The 25,013-nt window shown below is 43.9% G+C and overlaps 1 protein-coding gene across 4 annotated transcripts in view; it reads left to right on the top strand.

Moving 5' to 3' along the window:
* Window positions 1–20,899, top strand: part of aqp4 (aquaporin 4) — a 44,967-nt gene extending 24,068 nt beyond the window's left edge. The window contains exons 2-6 of one of the 4 annotated variants that reach the window (XM_077221184.1): window positions 2,682–2,773; window positions 7,222–7,642; window positions 14,219–14,383; window positions 15,616–15,696; window positions 19,380–20,899. In XM_077221184.1, the coding sequence (XP_077077299.1) occupies window positions 2,742–2,773; window positions 7,222–7,642; window positions 14,219–14,383; window positions 15,616–15,696; window positions 19,380–19,652 (972 nt within the window). In that variant the 5' untranslated portion in view covers window positions 2,682–2,741 and the 3' untranslated portion in view covers window positions 19,653–20,899. Of the gene's footprint in view, window positions 1–2,552; window positions 2,774–4,345; window positions 4,732–7,221; window positions 7,643–14,218; window positions 14,384–15,615; window positions 15,697–19,379 lie in introns of those variants that run through there. The other 3 variants (XM_077221183.1, XM_077221182.1, XM_077221185.1) reach the window with 3 other exon arrangements.
* Window positions 20,900–25,013: the final 4,114 nt, after the last annotated feature.

Below are 25,013 nucleotides of genomic sequence, written 5' to 3'. Positions count from 1 at the left end.
CGGGCGGCCAGGGCGGTGAAGACCCTTCGGGCGGCCAGGGCGGTGAAGACCCTTCGGGCGGCCAGGGCGGTGAAGACCCCTCGGGCGGCCAGGGCGGTGAAGACCCCTCGGGCGGCCAGGGCGGTGAAGACCCCTCGGGCGGCCAGGGCGGTGAAGACCCCTCGGGCGGCCAGGGCGGTAAAGACCCCTCGGGCGGCCAGGGCAGTGACGACCAGGGAGGTGCAGACCCTTCGGGCGGCCAGGGCGGTGAAGACCCTTCGGGCGGCCAGGGCGGTGAAGACCCCTCGGGCGGCCAGGGCGGTGAAGACCCCTCGGGCGGCCAGGGCGGTAAAGACCGCTCGGGCGGCCAGGGCAGTGACGACCAGGGAGGTGCAGACCCTTCGGGCGACCAGGGAGGTGCAGACCCTTCGGGCGGCCAGGGAGGTGAAGACCCTTCGGGCGGCCAGGGCGGTGAAGACCCTTCGGGCGGCCAGGGCGGTGAAGACCCTTCGGGCGGCCAGGGCGGTGAAGACCCTTCGGGCGGCCAGGGCGGTGAAGACCCCTCGGGCGGCCAGGGCGGTGAAGACCCCTCGGGCGGCCAGGGCGGTGAAGACCCCTCGGGCGGCCAGGGCGGTGAAGACCCCTCGGGCGGCCAGGGCGGTGAAGACCCCTCGGGTGGCCACGGCTCAGGAACAGACACCGGCTCAGGAACAGACACCGGCTCAGGAACAGACACCGGCTCAGGAACAGACACCGGCTCAGGAACAGACACCGGCTCAGGAACAGACACCGGCTCAGGAACAGACACCGGCTCAGGAACAGACACCGGCTCAGGAACAGACACCGGCTCAGGAACAGACACCGGCTCAGGAACAGACACCGGCTCAGGAACAGACACCGGCTCAGGAACAGACACCGGCTCAGGAACAGACACCGGCTCAGGAACAGACACCGGCTCAGGAACAGACACCGGCTCAGGAACAGACACCGGCTCAGGAACAGACACAAGGACAGTAACAACCACAAGGACAGACACAAACACAGAAACAAACATTGGCTCCGGAGCAGACACTGGCTCCGGCTCAGGAACAGAAGGCACTGGCTCCGGCTCAGGAACAGCAGGCACTGGCCCCGGCTCAGGAACAGCAGATACGGGCATGTCCAGAATCCGAGCCAGACGCTCCAGATAGTCCAGATCCAATAAGGCAGACGGCACTGGCTCTGCCTCCGGTTCTGGAACGGGTACTGGCTCTGCCTCCGGCTCTGGAACCGGCAAAGTCTCTGCCTCCGGCTCTGGAACGGGCACTGGTTCTGCCTCCGGCTCTGGAACGGGCACTGGTTCTGCCTCCGGCTCTGGAACGGGCACTGGTTCTGCCTCCGGCTCTGGAACGGGCACTGGTTCTGCCTCCGGCTCTGGAACGGGCACTGGCTCTGCCTCCGGCTCTGGAACGGGCACTGGCTCTGCCTCCGGCTCTGGAACAGCAGACACTGGTTCCGGCCCTGGAACAGGAGACACTGGTTCCGGCTCTGGAACAGCAGACACTGGTTCCGGCTCTGGAACAGCAGACACAGGCGTGTCCAGGATCCGAGCCAGACGCTCCAGATAGTCCAGGTCCAGGAAGGCAGACGGAACGTGAACAGTCTCTGACTTGGCAGATGGAACGTGAACAGTCTCTGACTGGGCAGACGGAACGTGAACAGTCTCTGACTGGGCAGACGGGACGTGACCAGTCTCTGACTGGGCAGACGGGACGTGACCATTCTCTGACTGGGCAGACGTGACGTGAACAATCTCTGACTGGGCAGACGGAACGTGAACAGTCTCTGAATTGGTAGACGTGCATTTCTTCCCCCTTTTCCGTCCGCGACGGTGAGATGTTGGCTCTGTGCTGTCCCCAGGGTCGAAGGAGGGCCAGGGTGGAGAGTGGTGCTGAACTTCCTCTCTACCACCTCCTCCTCTGCGACCTCCCCGGGTGCCACGAAAAATGACTAGGCGGGTTCCCTCAAAATAATCTCTCCTCTCCCGCTCAGTGGCTGGGGAAGAGAAGTTTAAAAACATACCGCTGGATTTAGGTTGTGACGGAGTCGTTCTGTCACGTCACACACACAGGAGGCAGAAAATCCAATAGCAGTAGTTTATTTGAGGGTAATCCAAATCGTAGTCTTCCAGGCAGGGGTCAATTCCAAATAATCAGGCAGTCCAAAAACAAGAAACAAAACATGAACAGACAAGAAACCAACCATAAAGTGTGAGGACATCTAACACAACGACTCCGTGACATGGACTGACAAAGACAGGGTATTTATACACAGAACTAAACAATGTAATAAGAAACAGCTGCGTGCAATGATGAGTGATGAGAACAGACAAAGGATTGTGGGAAATGCAGTTCCAGAATGAATGGTGACAGTAAGGGAAAGAGACCTCTAGTGGACACCTGGGGAAACACAAACCAACACTGTGACAGATAGATAGATAGATAGATAGATAGATAGATAGATAGATAGATAGATAGATAGATAGATAGATAGATAGATAGATAGATAGATAGATAGATAGATAGATAGATAGGAAGGATACCATGAGGCGAGTGCTGCATGTGTGAGTGGTGTCACTGGTCTTGTCAGTGCTGTCAGATCAGTTGTGCCGAAAGCTTCATCTCGCTGTGCTTTGGTCTCTCCGCTCTGATTTGACCATGAAGAGCCGGTAACACGACACTAAGAGAGGAGTACACTGAGCTGCCAGACAGTCTGAGGAAGGCATGACAAGCTGTGGAGCCCTGGACCGATACAGGTGAGTTCAAGAGCAAAAGTGCTAGATCACTTGCATGCTATAATTGTATATTTTTTATTTGTCTTGTCGGTTAATTTGTATTCTTTATTATGAACGCCTACATTTTTAGGTGCCTTGATGCTTTATTTTCAAATGTACAGTAACTAAATAAAATGTCATAGATATAAACATAGATATAAAATGTAATGTCATAATATGAATTAGTCAGAGAAGTGCACCCTAATTATAATCAATTTATCAGTTCATTTTCAACCACTGTTTGGGGCCTGTACCATGATGGTAGTTGAACAAACTCAGGGTTGCAGGATTAGTTTTGAGTTCGACAAAACCAATCCAACCAGGCTTTGTTGGTACCATGATGCTGATCATCTGTCAGTTTAGGTGTGACATCAGTAGCGAACAGCCAATCACATGCTGAGAAACAGTGAAACTCATTCAAAACTCATTGAAATTAATTTCTCGTAAGAGAAGCAGCGCAATTCACTTATTAAATAAAAGTATTAAAATATTAAGAATTTAAACAAATTTACACAGCAAGAAGTAAATACCTGTATATGAAAGAGGACAACTAAAAGAAAAAGTCTTGCTACTGTAGCCTATATCACTGCAAGTAAAATTTGTGAAGTTAGTTTATACAGTTGATGAAGGTATAGAGAGAATTGAACATTTAAGCTCACATGTTGTCATTTTATAGCTTCATCTATTGATTCTAAGGGGTATTTATATTACCTTTATATATTTATTAATTTAAACTCTGCGTAATAAAAATTTATTACCTAAAATTGTACATGTGTGATTGATTAAGGGTATAATAATTACATAAATAATACCTAAATCATACAAATTTATTATTCTAAATAAGCATTACTAGAAGCCAGACGATTTTGTCTTTAAAAATAATTTGCTATGTAGTGACCTTTAATTTGGAGTAGAAATAGGTGGAGTGACTTTAGGGCATCAGACATGTGTCACTTTGCTCACAGGCTTATTGGTCCAAGTTTGTTTTGCAACCTCTTACCTGGAAAATAACCTGCCCTGGACCAGGTTAGTCATGGAGCTTAAGATGCTATGGCGATGAATACTGCTGAAAGCCAAACCACTTTCATGGTGCCTAAAACGCAGGGTTGGTGCAAACTAAACTGAAACATACCTGGCTATAGCCACCTATACCGGCTTCATGGTATGCCCCTGATGTGCTTGTTTGTTTGTTTATTTTCTTATTTACTTATTAGGCCTACTTATTTGTATTGCTGTTGTTGTTGTATTTATATAGGCTACAAGAGTTTTATTTATAAATAATTACAAATTTTTAAGATTTATTGCATTAGTTAGTTAGTTACATTATTACTGCTGCCTTGAATTTTTAAGTAGGTAGGCTACAACCAACATGGAGGTTTAAGTAGGCCTAATTTCAATTTACATTACATTAAACTGACTTTTATAATCTTGTAGGCTAGGCTATAAATTATTTTTTAAAAAGCTAAAAAAAAAATTAACTTATTTTGGTGGGTTAAAGCAATGTAAAAACATTTGTCATAACGTATCGATCATATACTATTTTATAGTGTTTAGTTAAGAGTCTCATGCACCTCTCATGGAGGAAGGAGTGAAAGCATAGCCTACTGTCGTTAAGAAAAAAAGCACGACGCGAAGGCACATAACAGCGAGTAGTTTAATGCGATCGTTATTAATTGATAATAGTTTTGATCGGCGCATTGGGGAAACGTGTGTGTGTGTGTGTGCGTGTGGGTGTGTGAATCAGAGAGAGGAGATGCTGAACAACACGCAGACACACATTGATCATTAAATGAGCACGCGCTGTAACTGATCATCACACCTATCCTGTGGTTCGGATATTTGTTTGAGGTAAACTTCTTCCACTGAGAGGATGCTTGTTCAGGGATGAGAAAGGCGTTTTCGCGGGTCTCGGTTCCTAACAGAAGTTGTGGCTTTCTAAGGTAAGTTAGTTTGTTAATTTTGACTCTATAGTAAAAAGTTTTGGTTTGTAAAGTGATGTTTTTGTTCTTTGATCACACGGGGTTAAATTTTGACGTGACGTTTAGCTGGCTTCACCTGCCAGGCAAGGCAACACATTGCTGATCCCCGAAATGGTCGTTTAAAATCATCCCATCATCGTCATCTTATTCCATAGAGAACCGTTTAATGTAAACTGCGCCATAGAAGTGTTTATCAGTTTCCCCCCAAATTCCATAGTTATTATATTGCACTTGCAGTTCTGCATTATTGCATAGCCTACTATATTTTAAACCTGTCTAAGCTGTTTTGTTGGTCTTAGCTAGTCTGAGGGTTTGGGGTAGCAAGGTTTTTTTCTAGTAGGTATGTAAAAGCCTAATCAATTACTACTTAGACAATTCTGAATCTTCTGCAGTATGGTTAAAGGAATAGTTCACTTACAAATTAAAATTGTCATGTTTTAGCCTAGTCACCCTCAAGTTGTTTCAAACCGAATGAATTTCTTTCTTCTGCTGAACACAAAGGAAGATATTTTGAAGAATGTTGGCAACCAGATAGTTGATGGACCCCATTGCCTTCCCTAGTAATAGGGGGGGGGGGGGGGGGATACTATGGGTAAATCAACTGTTCGATTACTGACATTTTTCAAAATACCTTCCTTTGTGTTCAGCATAAGAAAGAAACTCATACAGGTTTGAAACAACTTGAGGGTAAGTAAATGATGACAGAATTAAAATTTTTAAGTGAACTATCCCTTTAAATTGACGTTGATGACAGTAAACAATACAAAATTATCTAAGTTTACAGTAATAATTGTAGATATCTTGTTATAAACTATGGGTACCATGGTCTTTTGAAATGTATTTTGTATATTCCACAACAAAGGCCTTGTTTTTCTTTCATCGGGATGTGTTCAGTGTCCTTGTAATTAGTGTTGCTAATGATGTGCATTCTATATGCATTTTGCTGATGTATAGCCTACTGAACAGTTGATGTTTGGTTAATAATAGATCCATTTTGTTATTGGAATTTTTCCGAGCCTGTGCTCTGTGGAATCTTTGAAAGGAAACTGAGGCAACTCTAATTAGATGAATTTCCACTTGGAATGAGCGCACAGATTAACTGCATGAAGAGACAATTTAAAACCATGCAGAAAAAGATCAAAACACTATAACAGTCTTTTATACTATAGGATGCTTGAAAATAGTTTTTCTGTATATTCTCTCACTATATTCTCACTCATTGTTTTGTTGTCAATAAATGCAATAATCTTCTTTCCTCCACAGTATAACAATTACAGTAGGGTCCAAATTTTCACAAATCTGACATTTTAAAAAAAAAGTTTTAAGATTTTTAAAACAAACTTAATGACATAAAATGTAGAAACATTATGTAAGATACTGCACTGTTCTTAGGTCAAACAAGTAAATTTGTGACATTGACCATTCCACAGATAGTAAAAAACAAAACAAAGATGCACTTTGGATCATCTCAATTCATGCTGGGTCACATGATCATCTACAAACTTGTGGACTTGCACCATAGGCATGATACAGTATACAGATGTGCGTTCAGTTTCTGGCATACTCCACGCAACTTTAGTCTCCCGACAACAGGACAAATTGAAGAGTGAAAGAACACTCGATTTGACACTTCCAGTTTAGCTTGCTTGCATCTTTGTACAAACTTCAGAAAGATCCCGGCGTCGGAGACAAATGGTTGGTAATATATTGTTTGTTCAGAGCCTATGGTTTTGTCAGTGAGGCACAGTTGTAATGGAGAGTTCGCAAAGAAACCTTTGTTGAAAGATAAAGCAGCAAACTGTATTGGATCTGACGGCAGAGTAAATGATTTCATAATGTTTTGTCTGTAAATTATGGTTTTCTTTTATATGGATAATGTTTATGTTTTCAAAACACTTACTCACACATGCAATAGCGAGTGGGTGTTGATACTGTTTCCTATGCAGTGGCGTTAGCTAATCATAAAATCGGCCATTCACTGACAAGCCTTAAAGGAGCCATATATATATATATATATTTACTTTTTTGTGCAAAGAACTGTATTAACATTTTTAGAGAATATCAAGGAACATATTAAAATAATTTTAAAAAATCCATGTCGTGACCTGTTTAAAGCAAAACTGGGACAAACCAAATCCAAATTCTGAAAAAATGCAAAACAGAAGTGTAATCATGGTCTTATGGCAGGGGTGTCCAAACTCAGTCCTGGAGGGCCACTGTCCTGCAGAGTTTAGCTCTAGCCAGACTCAACACACCTGCCTGGAAGTTTCTAGCCTATAAGACCTTGATTAGCTGGTGGTCCAGGTGTGTTTAATTGGGGTTGGAGCTAAACTCTGCCGGACAGTGGCCCTCCCGGACTGAGTTTGGACATCCCTGTCATATGGTATGAGTGGGTATGGATTACAAATACAGATCACCAACATTTTTTCTCTCTCATTTTATTCCTTTAAGGAGGTGTGTGTCGTCTTGCTCATGCAATAACCGTGTCATGGCGGCCTTCAAGGGTGTGTGGACTCAGGAATTCTGGCGAGCGGTTTCGGGGGAGTTTTTAGCCATGATAATATTCGTGCTGCTTAGTCTTGGATCCACAATCAACTGGACAGCAAAACAGGAGAACCCTCCACCTGCCGACCTCGTCCTCATCGCTCTCTGCTTTGGCTTATCCATCGCAACCCTCGTACAGTGTTTCGGGCACATCAGTGGTGCCCACATCAACCCTGCCGTTACAGCGGCGATGGTTGCCACACGGAAGCTGAGCCTGGCGAAGGGTGTTTTTTATTTGTTGGCACAATGCCTGGGGGCAATAGTGGGAGCGGCCATCTTGTATGGAGTGACACCAGCATCAGTGAGAGGAGGATTGGGAGTGACTTCTGTGAGTATTTTTTTAATTAGAGGGATAGGTCACTCAAAAATGACTCGTCTTTTTTTTGTCCATGCAATTAAAGTCAATAGGGTCCTGTTCCCTTTCAGTCGATAACGTCGGACGTAGTCGACGCGACTGAAATGGGATCACGCTAGGGAGCCTATCATCTTCGAGTACTATTGAACGAGCCAATGTAATTGGCGTGCGTGATTCGCATCACACACTCCGCCCCCGCGGCGCGGGTATAAATACGGAAGTGGATGCACGCACTAGTTGCCTTTCGCTTCGGAGCCGATCGTTTGATGTCTCTGAGAGTGCTGTTGTCTACAACGAGCGAGTGTGTCGGTGTTCTTCAGGAAGACTCTCCCAGTGCTGGTGTTCTACAGCGCGAGTGCAGCGGTGATCGCGAGCTTTGAGCTCTCAACTGCTGTTTTAACAGCAACAAATTTCTAAATGTTTGTGTGTGTTGATGGCTGGTTAGAGGGCGGAAAAGTGAGTGCTTCACTGTTTCAGTTCTCTGTTCAGTGTTGCCGCGGTCATTTCCCTGTGTGCTCCGGCACTGGTGACGGTCCTATTTTCTGAAAGAGCAACACGGGTGCGTTTGCGTCTTTTTCAAGATGTCATTCCGCCCGTGCGTTTCTGGGTGCGGTCGTTCCCTGTCTCTCTCTGATGGTCACAACTGTTGTGTCACGTGTTTGGCTTACAGCACGCTGAGACAGCTTTTGTGGACAGCTCATGTTTTCACTGTGGGAACATGACTGTCGCAGTGTTGAGGGCGAGACTCGCCTTCGTTCGCGGAGAGCGAGTCCCCATTACCATGCCCCACCCTCGGGTGCTGTGTGGGATGGGTGACCGGAGGATAGTGTTGGATGTCCCGCCCGGTAACCATTCCCTGTGGGCTCCTCACTCCTCCCTTCCACTGCAACCACTGGAGCCTCCTGTGTTGTCTGCTGGTCCATCTGTAATGGGTGGGCCAGCGGTTTCACTCGGGGCTCCCCTGGAGGACAGGACGCCGATTGCAGCATCAGAGGGTGAGCTGACTTCTGGAGATGATGACTCGGCTGCATTGTCTCCCTCCGGGAGTTCAATGTTGCCCGAGCCGGATCCAGAATTATCAGCTATGCTGAAACGGGCCGCCGAGGCTGCCGGGCTCGAGTGGAACCTCCACCGTGTCCCGTTCAGTCTCGGTTGGAATCTGGAGTTTGGTATCTTGGGGCGGGCCGCGCTGGTTCTCAGCTCGCCGCCCCAGTGCCTTTCTTTCCCGAAATGCATGGAGAGCTTATCAGGTGGTGAACAGCATCTTTCTCTGCCAGAAACTGCCTGAATAGCTTTTCCCCCTCATTACCCTTGATGGAGGAACGGTGAAGGGTTACGAGGTGTCCCTCCATTGGAGCGGTCTGTCGACACAGGTGCACCTGTGTCCGGCGGCCGCTGCCTTTTGGGGGGATCCTCGTCTCCCCCCTAAGGCCTGTGAGTTTCGTCCGTTCCGACGGGCAGAGCTTACAAAGCCTGTGGGCAAGCCCCTTCCTCTTGCGTGCCATGGCGTTGCTGCAGGCTAGGGCACCCATGGCATGCACGAGGGTAATCCAGACCGTGCGCTCATAGGTGAGCACCGCACTGCATCCGACCTCACCCTCCGGGGTACGGGTGTCGTAGCGTGCGTGATCGGTCTGGCGATGTCCACCTTGGTGGTCCAGTAGCGCCTTCGTTGGCTCAGCCTGGTTGGTATGGCGGATGCGGACAAGGTTCGGTTCCTGGTCTCCCCAATTTCCCAGGTTGGGCTGGTCGGCGACGCGGTGGAGAACTGCATCAAACAGTTCTCTGCCGCTCAAGCGCAGACGGAGGTCATCCGGCACATCCTGCCCCGGTGGCCAGCTGCTGCCTCCACCCGCCGCCGGTGGCAGCTCCTCCGCCTGCTCGTCGCCGTGGGCGTTCTCCGGCCGCCGCTCCTGCTGGCCCTCCGCAGCAGCCTCCACCCAGGCCTCAGCAGGGAGCCGGCCGCAGTAGAGACGCCCAGCCCGCTCCAGGCGCTGCCAAGCCAGGTGGCAAGCGACAGCGAAAGCATTCCGGAGCGGGCCGCCCAGGAATGGATGAGATGCTCTTGGAGTGGCACGATCACTCCCTCCCCCCGGGTGAGGGCCGGGTGGAGCCTTTGTTTGTGTGTGTGTCTGTTCCGCCGCTGGCTCCCTAAAAAAAAAAAAAAAAAAAGCGGAGCAAGCGGTACCCACACTTCAAAGAGAGAGCAATTTCATCTGTTCCTGGGCCCCAAGAGGGCCAGTCTGGCGGGTGTGACCCTGTATAGCCTTACACCCCTCAGCTCCCCCTTGGTCGCCAGCAGGCAGCTTGGTGCGTTCGAGGACCCGGTCATCCGCCTTCTCACGCGCCCCCTGCCGCTTGTGGAGACAGGTAAGTGTTGCACAGCACACTAACACCACTCTCTCTACTTTGCTGCCCCACCTCAGGCTCGGCTACCCCGCTCAAGTCAGTGATAGTCATCACATTAGGTGTTGAGCAGACGTGCTCCTGAAAATTCAGTGATATTCATCACACCGAGTGTTGAGCAGTGCTCCTGACTTGTGCGTGCTTATCTTATCCTGCTGGCGAAGGATTTGATATAGCCGCTCCTCCAGCCGGTACGAAGGCCAGTTGTAAACTCGTTCTTCGTGCTACTAGGTGGTGGGTCGTGACCATCTTGGCCCAAGATTGGTCTGCAGCTTTGACCTGAAAGACATGTGCTTCAGATCTCTACCTCCCGCACCGCAGGCCATCCTGTGTGTTGCGTCTAAGGGTGGAGTATCAGTACAGTGTCCTTCCCCTCGAGTGCTCCAGAGCCCGTTGGGTCTTCAGGTCAACTGGAAGAGAGTAATCTCGCCCACGGGCTGAGTATCTCTTTTCTAGTTTTGGAGAGGTACTCGGTCCAACATGTCTCTCCAATGAGAATGTGTTCAGCTGGTGTTGAAGTGAGAAAGGGTCCCACTGAAAGAACTTTCAGAGGCTCCTGGGGTATATGGTAGTCGCAGCCTTTGGCTCCCTCCATATGTGACCGCTTCAGCGCTAGCTTCACGATCGAGTCCCGAGGTGACCGTGGCAGAGCAGCTCACCCTGTGTGACTATAGTTCATCCCGGTCTGCTGCCAAACCCTCTTCAACAGAGCGGCCATGTACAAAGGGCGTGTTTTAACGGGGGCCTGGGCGACCCCCGACTACACGGGCATTCGTGCCTCGAGTTGTTAGACATTGCGACCGTTGCGCAAGCTTCCCCTGCATGTCACAAACTCACCCGTCACCTCCTCCTTGGAGTCAGACGCTTCTGAGGGCGCCTTATTCCACTCCTCCCGCTTACTCAATCGTGCCGCCATCGAGCCTCACGACAGTTATAGCCAGGGCAAGTGGAGACTCCATCCCCTGGGTCCGGCTGGGTCATGACCATTCCGGGGCCGCTCAGTTGCCCCCCCGGTTTTATTTTTCCGCCAGTGTTTGGGTAAACCGAGCGGACTACCCTTGGACAAACACTGGGACTCAGCGGCCCCAGGGGCCCGCAGAAATGCGTTTAACCCCAGTGAGCCTTCTAAAAGTGACTGCGACTCATGGTCGCCTTGCGCCTGCAAGTCAGTGAAATCATCACTCTTCATGTTGAGCAGATTTGCTCCTGAAACTCAGTGAAGTTCATCGCACTCTGGTGTTGAGCAGCAATGCTCCTGTAGCTCAGTGAGTCCATCACAGGTAGCTCAGTGAATTCATCACACGCAGTGCTGAGCAGAAATGCTCCTGGTGCTCAGTGAAGTTCCTCGCACTCAAGTGTTGAGCAGAAATGCTCCTGAAGCTCAGTGAGTTTATCACACTCAGGTGTTGAGCAGTAATGCTCCTGAAGCTCAGTGAACTTGTCACACTCAAGTGCTGAGCAGAAATGCTCCTGTCGCTCAGTGAGGTTCTTCGTACTCAAGTGTTGAGCAGAAATGCTCCTGAAGCTCGGTGAGTTTATCACACTCAGGTGTTGAGCAGGAATGCTCCTGAAGCTCAGTGAACTTGTCACACCCAAGTGCTGAGCAGAAAATGCTCCTGAAGCCCAGTGATCTTCACATGTTGTGTTGAGCAATGCTCCTGTCTTTTGCGCCCGTCACTTGCACCTACGTGCCATGTCAGGAGAGGAACAGGTCTTCATAGTTGCCCCTCATTGGCCCAACTAGACCTGGTTCCCTTCAACAGCCTTCCTGACTTCCCCTGGATTCGGGGACGGGGCACGATGGCACACGCGTTCTTCCCCCGGAGATTCCGGGCGGTCTTACATCCGAACGCGGAGGTTCAGGTGGCTATCACAAGAACATGTGTTAGTTACCATCACTTCTGCGAGCACCCCCTAGAATTGGGTAGCGTGCTTACGCCTTTAGAAGTGGAACCTAGTCGTTGAGTGCGTCTTCTCCCCTGAGGAGATCCTGAAAGCTTTCGATCACTTCAGTGCTCTCTTTCCTGCAAAATGGGTTGCAGTAGGCTGTTTTCCTAAATCACCCTCAAAATGATGTTGCCTCGGTGTTTAAACGACGCTCATCGTGTTGCAGAAGTATGCAGAAGCACGTTCTGATCGTCAGGTTCCTGAGGAGCAAGGTCTTGTAAATCCTTGTGTCCCTCTTTATCCTCTTGGGCCTTGTCCCTGGTGCGACTGCACTGCAGAGACCGCCCCTGAGCCACTGCGGGTAGTGAGTTAAAAATTCTGTTATATCAGTTCTCCTGCTCGCGTGGTCTCTACTAGAGGGTAGGGACTTGCTCGCTTTCGGTCAACGTATTGTGCCTGGAGTCTGGGCCGGCTAACTCTCACAAGCTGAGACCCCGGCTCGGATTGTGCCCAAGGTTCCTACCTCTCCCGTAATAGGAGCAGGTGGTGAGCCTGCAAGCGCTGCCCTGGAGGAGGCAGATCCAGCCCTGGCTTCTCTGTCCGATTCGCTTGGACGTGTACAGAATGCAAGTCATAGACCTCAGACCAGCTCTTCAAATATCTGTTGGAATTCAGCAGAGAGGGAAGGCTGTTTCCATGCAAAGTTGCACTTAGTGCTTGCCTTCATTTCGGCAAAGATCCGAGATGCAACATGTCCACTTAGGTGTTGAGCTCCTCTATGATGAGTGTAAAGTGCTCCGCCTGGGCGTTGACGATATACTTTGCTAAACAGATTCTAGAGTTGGGGGCTGGACGACACCTAGTTGAACCGCTGCTTCCCGTGGGCTCCCTTCTCATGAAGCCAGTTTCACCGTGAGCCCGGTTCAAGTGTCGGCTTGCTGCGCCATTCCCCTCCTATGGACTGGATACGTGCGCCTTTCTACTCCAGTTGAGTTCCCTTAAAATTGAACCCTGTTGAGTTCCTCCACACCCCTCCGACGTCGGACGTGCGGAACGTCTGGTGTTAGGCCTACCACTCGTAAGCAGTGTGGAACCTGTGTTAGGCTGGGTCCATATGTTGCGGTCCCTTCGGTGACCCCATATGTGTATTCTTCCACGATACGGCTCCCTGCGGTGAGCCCGTGTCTTCCCTCGGCAGAGTCTCTCTGCCGTCACTGTCCGGTGTGTCTCCCCCCGTCTTAGGCTGGAGCCACCCCAGTGACATTCCATATGTTAGACTGCCCGGTTTCCGCCCAGTTCATATGTGTATTCTCCACATTTCCTCCCTCGGGTTGGATGTGGCTTCCGCAGCGTCCCTTCCTTCCAACGTACGGGGAACGCTTTCCCAGTGGTCCTGTAGGAACAGCAGTGACTTCCCTGGCCTAAGCCCTGTCCTTCCCCGCCTTAAGTTTGCGGGGGCATCAGGAGGCTTTGGTTTAGGCACTGGAAGGTGGCAGCGTTAGTGGCGTGTTCAATGGTTGATCCCATTTCAGTCGCGTCGACTACGTCCGACGTTATCGACTGAAAGGGAACGTCCTGGTTGCGTATGCAACCCACCGTTCCCTGAAGGAGGGAACGGAGGACGTAGTCCCCTTGCCACTACCGCTGGACCACCGCTGACCCCGGGTTACTCTCGGCTCCTCAGCGAAAAGCAACTAGTGCGTGCATCCACTTCCGTATTTATACCCGCGCCGCGGGGGCGGAGTGTGTGATGCGAATCACGCACGCCAATTACATTGGCTCGTTCAATAGTACTCGAAGATGATAGGCTCCCTAGCGTGATCCCATTTCAGTCGCGTCGACTACGTCCTCCGTTCCCTCCTTCAGGGAACGGTGGGTTGCATACGCAACCAGGACGTTTTGTTTTGGACCCCATTGACTTTCATTGTATGAGCAAAAAGTCATTCTTTAAAATATCTTCCACAAATGTGTTCCGCAGAATAAAAAGTCATAAAGAACAACATGAGGGTGAGTAAATGATGACAGAGTTTTTGGTTTTGGGCAAGTTTAAGGTAGTTGATTTTGTTTTACACCTGGTTAAACTCATCAGTCATTAGTAGAGTACTCAATAACCTGAATTAGGCATGTCTCATTAGTGTGATCCCTCAAATTTGTAAGTGGTAGGGGCCTCCAGGAGAATGATTGAAAAACACTGGAGTCGAACAAGTATTCGATAAAGCTCACGCTATACAAATAACTCACTATCGCCCTTTGCAGGTCAATACTGAAATCTCCACTGGTCATGCCATTGTGATAGAGCTCATAATCACTTTTGAGCTTGTCTTCACCGTCTTTGCCACCTGCGACCCCAAGCGCAGTGATCTTAAAGGTTCGGCAGCGCTGGCTATTGGTCTGTCGGTGTGCATCGGCCATCTGTTTGCTGTGAGTATTTCCTGATTTGCACCACTAGAAAACATTAAATTAATTGTGTAAAATTGCTTTCCGAAGCATGTTTCTTAAGCGCTTTAACCTTAACTGAAAGTTTCAATCCTGCATTGGCAAGCACATTTTTAAGCAGTGCTTGTAGATCTTTATCCTATAAAGATTCGTCTCTTGAGGTGTATCTGCTTAGTTGTCCTTTGGAGAATTTGTTGCCTAGCTACAATCCCAAGTGATAGTGTTATTTCACTGCCAATAATCCCAGCAGAATCTGCAGATGAGGTGTTTATATGAAATCTCATTTGTGTTGCTAAGAAAGTTGGCATGAGAGCGGGATGCCCTCTACATGCCCTCATGTATTTAGGTCTGGCACTGAGACAAGCTCTACTTAAGACCCTTTAGAGCAGATTTATGATTTAAAGAGCTAAACCACTGTCACTCAGCTCACTCATACCTCCCATCTCATTGTTTCTTTGCATTTCTTCTGCTCTTCCTTTTAGAGTCTCTTCTCAAAATTCCAAGCCAGGCTCTTTGGAAATGTGCCTGTGGTGACATCTCTGCTAAATGATATCATATTGCTTCTTGCATATTTCACAACACTCTTAGAGTGAAATGTCCAGTGAGTTGTGCTAAAAGTGTGTTGGTTTTTATCGGAAACATATGAACATGATTCTGGCAAAGTTTCATTATTTTGGTTTATTACGTTGAATGGACCTAAAAGGTCAATCCTCAACTGTGTTTGAAATTAAGGTACCACTAAACCTAAATGATAGTGTTAATAAAGATGCATGAGATCAAATTTTCTGAAGGAACCATTTATTTTAGCCTACTTATTGAGTGTTTAGAAGTGCTGTATCAGGTAAGTTGTAGAGAAAGTTTACTATGTCAGAAAATCTATATGTATGGAGCTGGTTATGTGATGCAAATGTCAAAATGTATTAGTATACAAATCACGCACTATGGTAAAAGTGTTTTAAGGTCATAACATAGCGCTGTGCAAGAAATCGCACGAAAATAAGTCTTTATTAATCGATAATCTGTCCCATAATCATAATGTTGGTGATTTACTGCAAAAAGGGTTCATTTCAGCTGGAAACTGCAGTGAATAGTATAGTTTAAGCACATTTTTAGAGTTTTGCAAAAATGTAGCTAGAGGCACGTTTTTCCAATAAGCCTAGGTTGCGAAATTCATGCAATTCATAGCAAGTGTAACACGTTTTGCCTGTGTGTTTCAGATACCGTACACTGGAGCCAGTATGAATCCAGCTCGCTCTTTTGGTCCTGTGGTCATCATGGGAAAATGGCAGGACCATTGGGTAAGATTCATACAATATATTCTGTGTGTGGATATACAATACGAAGACTCAATAAAGGGTTGGTTCACCCAAAAATGATAATTCAGTCATCATTTACACACCTTCAAGTTGTCCCAAACCTGTATGAATAATATACAAAATAATATATTTTGAAGAATTTCTGTAACCAAACCGCCCCATTGACTTTCATAGTATGGAAAAAAATACTATGGAAGTCAATGTGGTCCATCAACTGTTTTGTTACCGACATTATTCAAAATATCTTCCTTTGTGTTCAGCAGAAGAGAGAAATTCATACAGGTTTGGAACAACTTGAGGGTGTGTAAATGATGACAGAATTTTTGGGTGAACTATCTCTAAGTTCTTTCTGAACCCTCCATTGATATTTATGTGCATAAGATTCAAGGTCAGCAAAGCCTTTGGAACTGTGATTGATAAAAGTGAAGCTGACGAGAATTTGATTCATTGCCAAAACTTTTTTAAGAAGAGAATTTTGGCTTTGTTTCACTCCTACAAAGGAGCCTGAACTATATCTGGCGCATGAAGACATTTATCTCTGACCTACCACAGACCTTTGGCATGAATCTTGATGTACTAGATTAGTTCATTATGAATATCTCAGTGTAGAACTGTTGTATAAAAGCACCATACTCTGAATCCTGCTGTCGTACTGAATATCAAACGGCTGCAAGACATACTGCAGCTCTCTTGCTTGTGCGATTTTAAAATGTCATTCTTCTTGAAACATTACAGAGCAGTCAAAAAAGCAGACAGATGTGGCATTCAAAATAACACCGGTACATGACACTGGTTGGTGTGCTCCTTACATGCACATATGAGTCTTATATATCTTCATGAGTGGCGCGTCTGAGTGATTGCTGCTGTCATCAGGGTTGATACAGGGTCTCCCCTGTGGTGCTGTAACATTAGAAAGGTCAAAACATTTCTTTCATGAAGAGTTTACCGCACTTGCAGCATGCTACACACAGTGCCCTTTTCAAGGCGTTGGTTTTAGTTTCATCAGTGAAAGATATTAGAGATTATGAATGAAAGCAATGCATCAGTGTGGAGCCACATGGAGGCCACACTGGTACTATTACACTAATGAGAGCTGCTGGTGATCATTATACTGTAAAATCGTTTGGAAAAAATGAGATAATCAAAATGAACTGCATTTTTGGACACTGTCCGGGGTTGACCAGGGTAAATATGTCTGGCCTTTGCTATTGAGTCGGTCGCGCCCACTTCTATTTCTGTCGTCACAGCAGTTAGTAATCCAGTTTTGGCAAACTTTTGGAGGCAATATACTTGTCACTCTGATAAAATGCATATGTCAGACATGGATATTAGAGCAGGACAGATTATTTACTGTGCTGAAAATATAATGAGGGAAAGGAAAAGGCATACTTAAAAAAAAAAATCATTTTCACAATATATTCAATCATATACACAAAATGCAAAACATGAGTAATACAGTGATGTAAAAACATCTGAGACCATCAGTGAATATGCTATTTCACATTTTAAATTTAATTGATTTTTCTTTTCATAGCATAATAGCAATTTGCATGAAAAGTTTAATATTCATTATATTAATTGAGCTTATTTCATTTAAATTAATTAAAATAAATATAATATATATTGCATTATTATATATTATGATATTATACAGTTGTGGTCAGAATTATTGACACCCCTGGTAAATATGATCAAAGTTGGCTGTAAAAATAAATCTGCATTTTCTTTTATCCTTTTGATCTTTCAAAAATAATTGAAAGTGGGGGGGAAATCACTTTATGAAATACATGTTTTTCTCCAAAACACGCTGGCCACAATTATTGGCACCCCTATAATTTTTTTATGAGTAAAAAAATTAAGAAGTATATTCCTATTAATATTGACTCATTTTTTATATTTTTAGCACCAGGAGGAACATGAAATTGTCTGGCTATGACTTTTTGTTTCACAGGAGTTTAAATATGAGGAAACTCAAAGGCCAAAATGCCCTTAATCATCCATAACAATGAGTAAAACCAAAGAATATAGCAGCAAAACATTGTTGAGCTTTCCTACATAGAAAGTTGCTGTAAGAAAATAGCTAAAGCATTGACAATTCCAATTTCCACCAAGGTTCCTATCAACTAAAGATGTTACAAATCTGCCAGGAAGAGGACGTGTGTCTATATTGTCTTAATGCACGGTGAGGAGGAGAGTTTGAGTGGCCAAAGACTCTCCAAGGATCACAGATGGAGAATTGCAGAGATTACTTGAGTCTTGGGTTCAGAAAGCCTAAAACAAAACAAAAATCAACCCCTACATCCCCAAATGTTGTTTGGGAGGGTTTCAGAAAAATCCTCCTCGCTTATCCAAAGACAAACTCCAGCATATTCAGTTTTCAGACACGACTGGAACTTCAAAAGGGATTCTATGGTCACATGAAACACCACCATATGGGTTTGGTGCAAACAGGGATAAAAGTATCCCATGCCCACGGTTAAATATACTGCTGGATCTTTAATATTGAGGGCCTATTTTTTTTTTTGCTGGAGGTCCTGGACATCTTGTTCAGATACATGGTATCTATTCTAGCAAATACCAAAAGATCAAATCAAAACCTGACTGGCTCTGCCAGAAATCTTATAATGGGCTGTGGTTGGATCTTCCATCAGGACAATGATCCAAAACAACATCAAAATCAACAAAAATGTGTCAATGATCAAAAAAATAAGCTTCTACCATGATCATCCCAGTCCCCTAAATTGAACCCTATAGAAAATGAGTGGGTTGAACTGAAGAGAAGAATCACCAACATGGATGTGGGAATCTGAAGGATCTGGAGAGATTCTGTATGGAGGAATGGTCTCTGATCTCTTGTCAGGTGTTCTCCAAACTCATCAGGCGAGAAAACTCAGAGCTGTTACCTTGTCAAAAGGATGTTGCAAAAAGTATTCAATAAAAGGGTTCCAATAATTATGGCCAACGTGTTTTGGAGAAAAGCATTTATTCCATAATGTGATTTTCTCCCCACATTCAATTATTTTACTTCTATGAAAGGTTCAAATTTTTTGAATGAAAGATAGAAAGGATAAACAATGCAGATTTCGTTTAACAGCCATCTTTGATCATATTTACAAGGGGTGCCAATAATTCTGACAACAACTGCATATAAATGCAGATTTATCTATATTAAATGTTTCTTATTATTTTTGCATAATAGAATGTCTTAATTGTTTTCAATATTTAATAAACTTAATACATTTAAAGTAAATTAATTAAAAGAAACTTACAATTTTACATATTGGTGCAGAATCTTAAATATTTCTTATTAATTTTACATAATAACATTTCTTCTTCTTTTTTTTAAATCCTAAAACTCACAATTTGAGTGAGAAGTTAAATTGATGAATTAAATTGAATTAAAACAAATGTATTTGAAGAAATCTTAAATAGTATACACTGGTGCAGTATCTTTATTTTTTAATATAATATACAATTTTATATCTATTCATTTTACAGCATAAGATTTCTTTAATTCTTTCTAAATCATAAAACTCACAATTTGAGTTAAAAGAGTAATTGTTTAATTACATTAAATTCAAATAAATTACCGCAGTATATTTTTAAACAAGATTTATTCTCTCTCTCTCTCTCTCTCTCTCTCTCTCTCTCTCTCTCTCTCACAGGTATACTGGGTGGGCCCTTTAATAGGAGGCATCCTGGCTGCCGCCGTGTACGAATATCTATTCTGTCCCGACCCTGACCTGAAGCGGCGCTATGCCGACGTCCTCTCCAAGAGCCCTTTCCAAATCGACCCGTATCGGGTTGTGGACACAGAGACGTACCCCAGCGATCAAGCTCAGCTCATGGCCAAGCAGGCAGCGATCCGAGTGCTGGACCTGGAGAGGGCAGAGAAGAAGCAGAGGGAGTCTGCTGGAGAAGTGCTGTCGTCTGTATGACTAGTGAGAGCCACTGAGGAGGAACAGCACACCATTAATGAGCTCAAAGAAACAGATCTGATCTAGAGTCACAGCATGTGCTTGTGTAGAAGTCTTCTGCCGAACGACTCCGAACACTTGACTTTAATCATTAAGAATGAGCTAAACCACCTAATGGTCTGTCTTTAAACTCGCTTAAAACGCTCTTCCCTGTATGCCAGTCACAGCCCATAGATCTCATATCCAATAGAATCCACTTTGAAGATTTGAGCCAGTCACTGAACATCCTTTAGCAGATGCACCTCATCAACTACAGAATCAATAACTAAATGGGATTCTCACATCTAAGCAACTGTAACGGGTTTCTTTGGTTTAGCAATCAGGGGTAGAGATTAGAGCATCACCATAGTAATGCAGATCATTTTCCTTCTCAGTGCACTCTGTATGAATATTAACCCCTTCTGCCCTTTACTTCTGTCCTCACTTTCTCCCTTTTAAATTTAATTTTGTATAGAGTATTTTTGATATATATATTTTTTTTCCTTAAGGTTATGGTTATGTCTTTGAATGTCGCTGTCAGAAATCTGTATAATTGCAACCCTGCATGAATTTTTTTTTATTTTTGAGCCTAAAATGCACGACTTTTCTGACACATGCACACAAAACCCGAACATCTTGTGTCCTATTGTGTCAGTTCTTTCATTTCCAACTTGTAATTGTTATTTTAGGCTGATTAAATATCTAGCCGTGTGTTGGATGCATGAAATTATGTATGTAATCAAGTGATGTATATTAACTCATAATAATTTTAAAACTGGAGTATTATATTATGTCATATTAAAGCAAAATAACTGGAATTTCTTACGAAAGCCCATTTTACCCACAGAGTTAAAAAAATAATAGGCTTCCATAATAATGCCTTTTACAGCAGGCATTTACATCTCTTTACCAGCAGAGGGCAGCACATCCTTAAACTGCGTCGTAAACATGAAACTTCAGTAATGCTGAGCTTTTTTATTTATGTTTAAATATTAGGGACCGTTTAGCTCCTCTCTCCTCTTACATAAGTCATTCTCACTTTCAGTTTCACTTGTAGGCCTACAACACTCCCTTACTGTGTGTGTGTGTGTGGGGGGGGGGGGGGGGGGGTCATGAAAAACCTGGATATATAGTTTTAATCATTTTAATATTGTTTAATTCTTTTTAATATTGTTTGATTTCATTGCTTAAAAAAATTCATAAAAGGTAAATTCCTAAAAATGTGAAAAGTTGTGTGAAATTCTGTTTAATATAATGATCTAATTATGCTGCGAGTAAAAAAAAGTAGTTTGCAATAACTTGTTCTATATATTTGCAAACATTTTTTGTGATTTCTTTTTTAATATCCTTATCCCATACAACTGAGAAAATAATGGAAAAAATCCAGTAAATTCATTGGTTAAAAGCTGCAGCAATCATGGTGTATATATGTATAAATCAGAATGGGAGGGAGTGAGGAAGTGCAATTTTTTATATTTTTATTTATAATTAAGAAGGTGGTTAATCCCAAGGCTTTTGACTGTAACAGAGGCAGCCCTCCACTCTTCAATCCCTCCCTCAGCTATTTATGGAAATTTAAATCTTAATTGCTCCATTTAAATTAATTGGAGAAAGAAAAAACTCAGCAGTTAGTCTGTTAAAATATTTATTTTCCCATGTGACTAACGGAGATTCTCCATGACAAGGCACATAAAGCTGCCCAAACTATGCCAGCATCAAAGAGTGTGTGTGTGTGTGTGTGTGTGTGTGTGTGTGTGTGTGTGTGTGTGTGTGTGTGTGTGTGTGTGTGTGTGTGTGTGTGTGTGTGTGTGTGTGTGTGTGTGTGTGTGTGTGCGCGCGCGCGCGCGCATTAATCCAACTTCACAGATTCAAGTCATTATAGACATTATTTAAACCCCAAAACAAGTGATGAAAATTGCAAAAGCACAGCAAGTCATTTAGACCGATGCACACCGGTAACATACAAAAACATACATGTGTTTATGCACATACACAAAAGTTTTATGAGACAGTTGAAGCCAGAGGCTAAAAACAATAAACAGTCTGACTATGAATATTCATGCAAGCTTACACTGGGGTTTTGTGTAATATTAAGCAGCCCAATGAATATTCCTGGAGACAAATGAAAGTTATGGGCTGTGTGTGGAAGGTTGTGTCTACATCTTCAAGAATGCATTCTGATCTTCCTGAGTGTGACACACATATGGTTTGTGTGTTAAATAGCCTAGTATGAGGATTTAAAGAGGCCTTCTTGTGCGAAGCTTATTGACCTTTAAGGAAACTGTATGAGTGACTGAAAGCACAAATCAATAATAGCAGGTAACATTATCGTAGCCTATATAGCCTACTTAAAGTCCATATTGTGTTATTTCATTTTTATATTTATATTTCCATATTGTGTTATTTCAAGTAGTATATAGGGGAGCGCGGGGCACAATCTAACGCGGGGTAATGGGTTAAAACACGGACATTTAGGCTATAGTTAGTCAGGGTCAAGTATGTTGTGTTTCAGCTCATTTTCTCTCGCTGCCAGAAACGAGACGGTCTCCCGCGGATTTGTGGAAAGTATTGATAAGATTTCGTGAAGATACTGGACAAAAAGTGTTTTGACACCATGCATTTACTTTTTTTCATCATATCTACGTTTTTTTCGGTGCTTGACTTGGGTGTGTACGTCACCAAATCTAACTTTATATTACCTTAATCATTGTCTTTCTGACTAAAACATAGCACCATTTTCAAACATGTCAGCAACTGTTAGCTAGGATATATTTTACACAGCGAGGTTAGTAGTGTTACTGCCACCAAGTGTACAACGATATTGAAATGAAAACAACTTTTCAGGTTTGAGTATTTTTTTTATTTAGCCTATATATTCATTTTGCCACATTTAACTTTATTGAACTTTCACAAACAATGTTGGAATTTAAATGTCAAAGTATGATTTTTTTTTTCAAATGCATTGTTAACTATTCATTGATCACTTGTTTTTTTATTATTAAAAAGTCTGTTTTTCGTGCAATAAACCCTTTAAAATGTGATTTTGAGCTCGTTTTTATTATTATTACTGTTATTATTAATAATAATAATTTTGCATGCAGCTGCCACACACAAATATAATTCAATAGCAATTACAATATTTGATGATTGTATTTATTTATTGTGCAGCTCTTTTATATATCCCTATCCATGATATTGATCCATAATAGAAGGATGATTGGATGAGGGATGGATGTACGGGTATCTATCTATACGCACAAACAATATCAAACTATACAGATAAAATAGTTCTGAATTATGTGTGTTACACACAAGTGTTACAACTAACCCCTCTGTCTGTTACAATTAACCACGCATATGGGGTAAGTTGTAACATATGCACTTCTGTCACTTTCAGAGCAACTGTACGAAAATGGTAGGTTTTTTTTTTTTAGCCTAGAACTGATAAACAGGTGTAAGAATATAGCTCATTTCACTGATAAGCCTATCTGTCAGATAGTTAATGTGTGATATAAGGCCTACTAAATAAGTTTAAAATGAAAATCCCAGATGTGCTTAAGCATTTAAAATGGCTTGGAATACGGCTCATCCAATCAAAATTTGGTAAAACTTTATTTTGATGGTCCCTTTTGAACATTATGTTGACTGTAGCCTAACTTTGGAACTACATGTCAACTAACTCTCATTAGAGTATTAGACTGTCTGCTTAATCTGCTAACTCTTTTTGATGGTAACTTTGCAACTACTTGTCAACTTATTATCACCCTACCAGTCTACTAATAGGCCAACACTCCCACTCAGAGGGTCGTGATTTTGCCAAGTAAGACATGTTCCTGGATCAACATATTTTGTTGATCCTGGAACAACATTCCTGTCCCAAAATTTAGTCCTTACCCTATCCCTACCCCTAAACCTAACCCTACCCATAACTTTTCCCTAAAAGCAGAGGGAAACAATAGGTGAATAGCACTGCTGTTGAAGCACCTTACCCTGGTTCTAAGCCTAAACTTGACATAAATTGTAAACTTGTCCCTCAAATCTGATTGGTTGATATAAAAGTTGTAAAACATGTGGTACTTTGGTGAAATCACGTTCACCTAACTCAGAGTTAGATGTAACGTTACCAGAATGTGACCATCAAATGAAACCCAAAATTTAAATGCGGAAGTAGCAATCCGTTTTATAGTTGAGGTTTTAAAACGAAAACCAATACAATTTTCATTCGCATTCGCATTCGCGCAATCACTCGTTTCGCAGTTCGCAGTTCTTCTCTCGCAGGGATGCGCACGTGCACATGCATCACATAAGCACACCATGCGGAAACTCCAAGAAATAGCCGTTACTTAGGGAATTTTTTAATTTTAAATGGCAAATATAGCATTTAACACTTTCACCCTCCTAATAATTTATACAATAAACAGGAGCCTAAGTCACTTCCTTAATAATTTAGACATAAGCTAATGTTGATTTATTCAGCAGGGCTAGTGCCAGCAGGAGACCCGGAGGATCTGAAATGTGTATTAAAGTAGGACAGAGGCAGCCGGCGCCATAATAACATTTGGATAATTTTATTATGGCTCACGGCTCAGTTCATTTCCCCTTCTGCTCGCTGCATGAAATTGTTTGATTCTCACAGTGCCTGGAGTGAACTGAGAAGGTGCCACACGCGCACATAAACATATGCAAACACACTTTTTCCGCGCAGTTCGCAGGCATCACACCTTCTCCCTCATACCTTCTCTCTCTTTGCCATGTGTTCCAGACTGACACGTGCAAATATCTCTCTCAAACACTCAAAGAAGAGAAAAGGCAGATAAATGATGTGTCTCATTACAGGAGATGAGCGAGAGTGGCAGCACATTCGATGAGAATGGACTGAGATTAATACCTTCTATCATACCTTCTTCTGTCAGAAAGAAAGAAAGAAAGAAAGAAAGAAAGAAAGAAAGAAAGAAAGAAAGAAAGAAAGAAAGGAAGAAAGCTGCATTTGTTTAACTAAAAGATAGGATGCTGATAGTAAAGTCTTTCTCCATAGAGAAAGACTGGAACAGTCAGCCATAATGCTCCTGCCTAGGGCTGTGTGTGTGTGTGTGTGTGTGTGTGTGTGCAACGATTTGAAATGTCCTGTTGCCATTCACTATCCTACCATCTTTTCCAGTCCCTTATCCTTTTTTCTTAGTAGCATGCGTAATAGGTATAGCCTAGAATCTCAACATCAATTGTGGATTTTATAAATGTTTTGAATGGCACAGCATATTCAGTGTGTGAGTGAATATAGGCCTATATATTGAATTCATAAGCCATTTTATTTAGTGATGTTTCCAATGCAATAAACATATTTAG

The sequence above is a fragment of the Siphateles boraxobius genome, unplaced genomic scaffold (genome assembly GCF_051911475.1).
Source record: "Siphateles boraxobius isolate OS27281-9 unplaced genomic scaffold, OSU_SipBor_1 8, whole genome shotgun sequence".
In the NCBI taxonomy this organism is placed as follows: Eukaryota; Metazoa; Chordata; class Actinopteri; order Cypriniformes; family Leuciscidae; genus Siphateles; species Siphateles boraxobius.
This window is presented reverse-complemented; position numbering and strand designations above follow the sequence as displayed.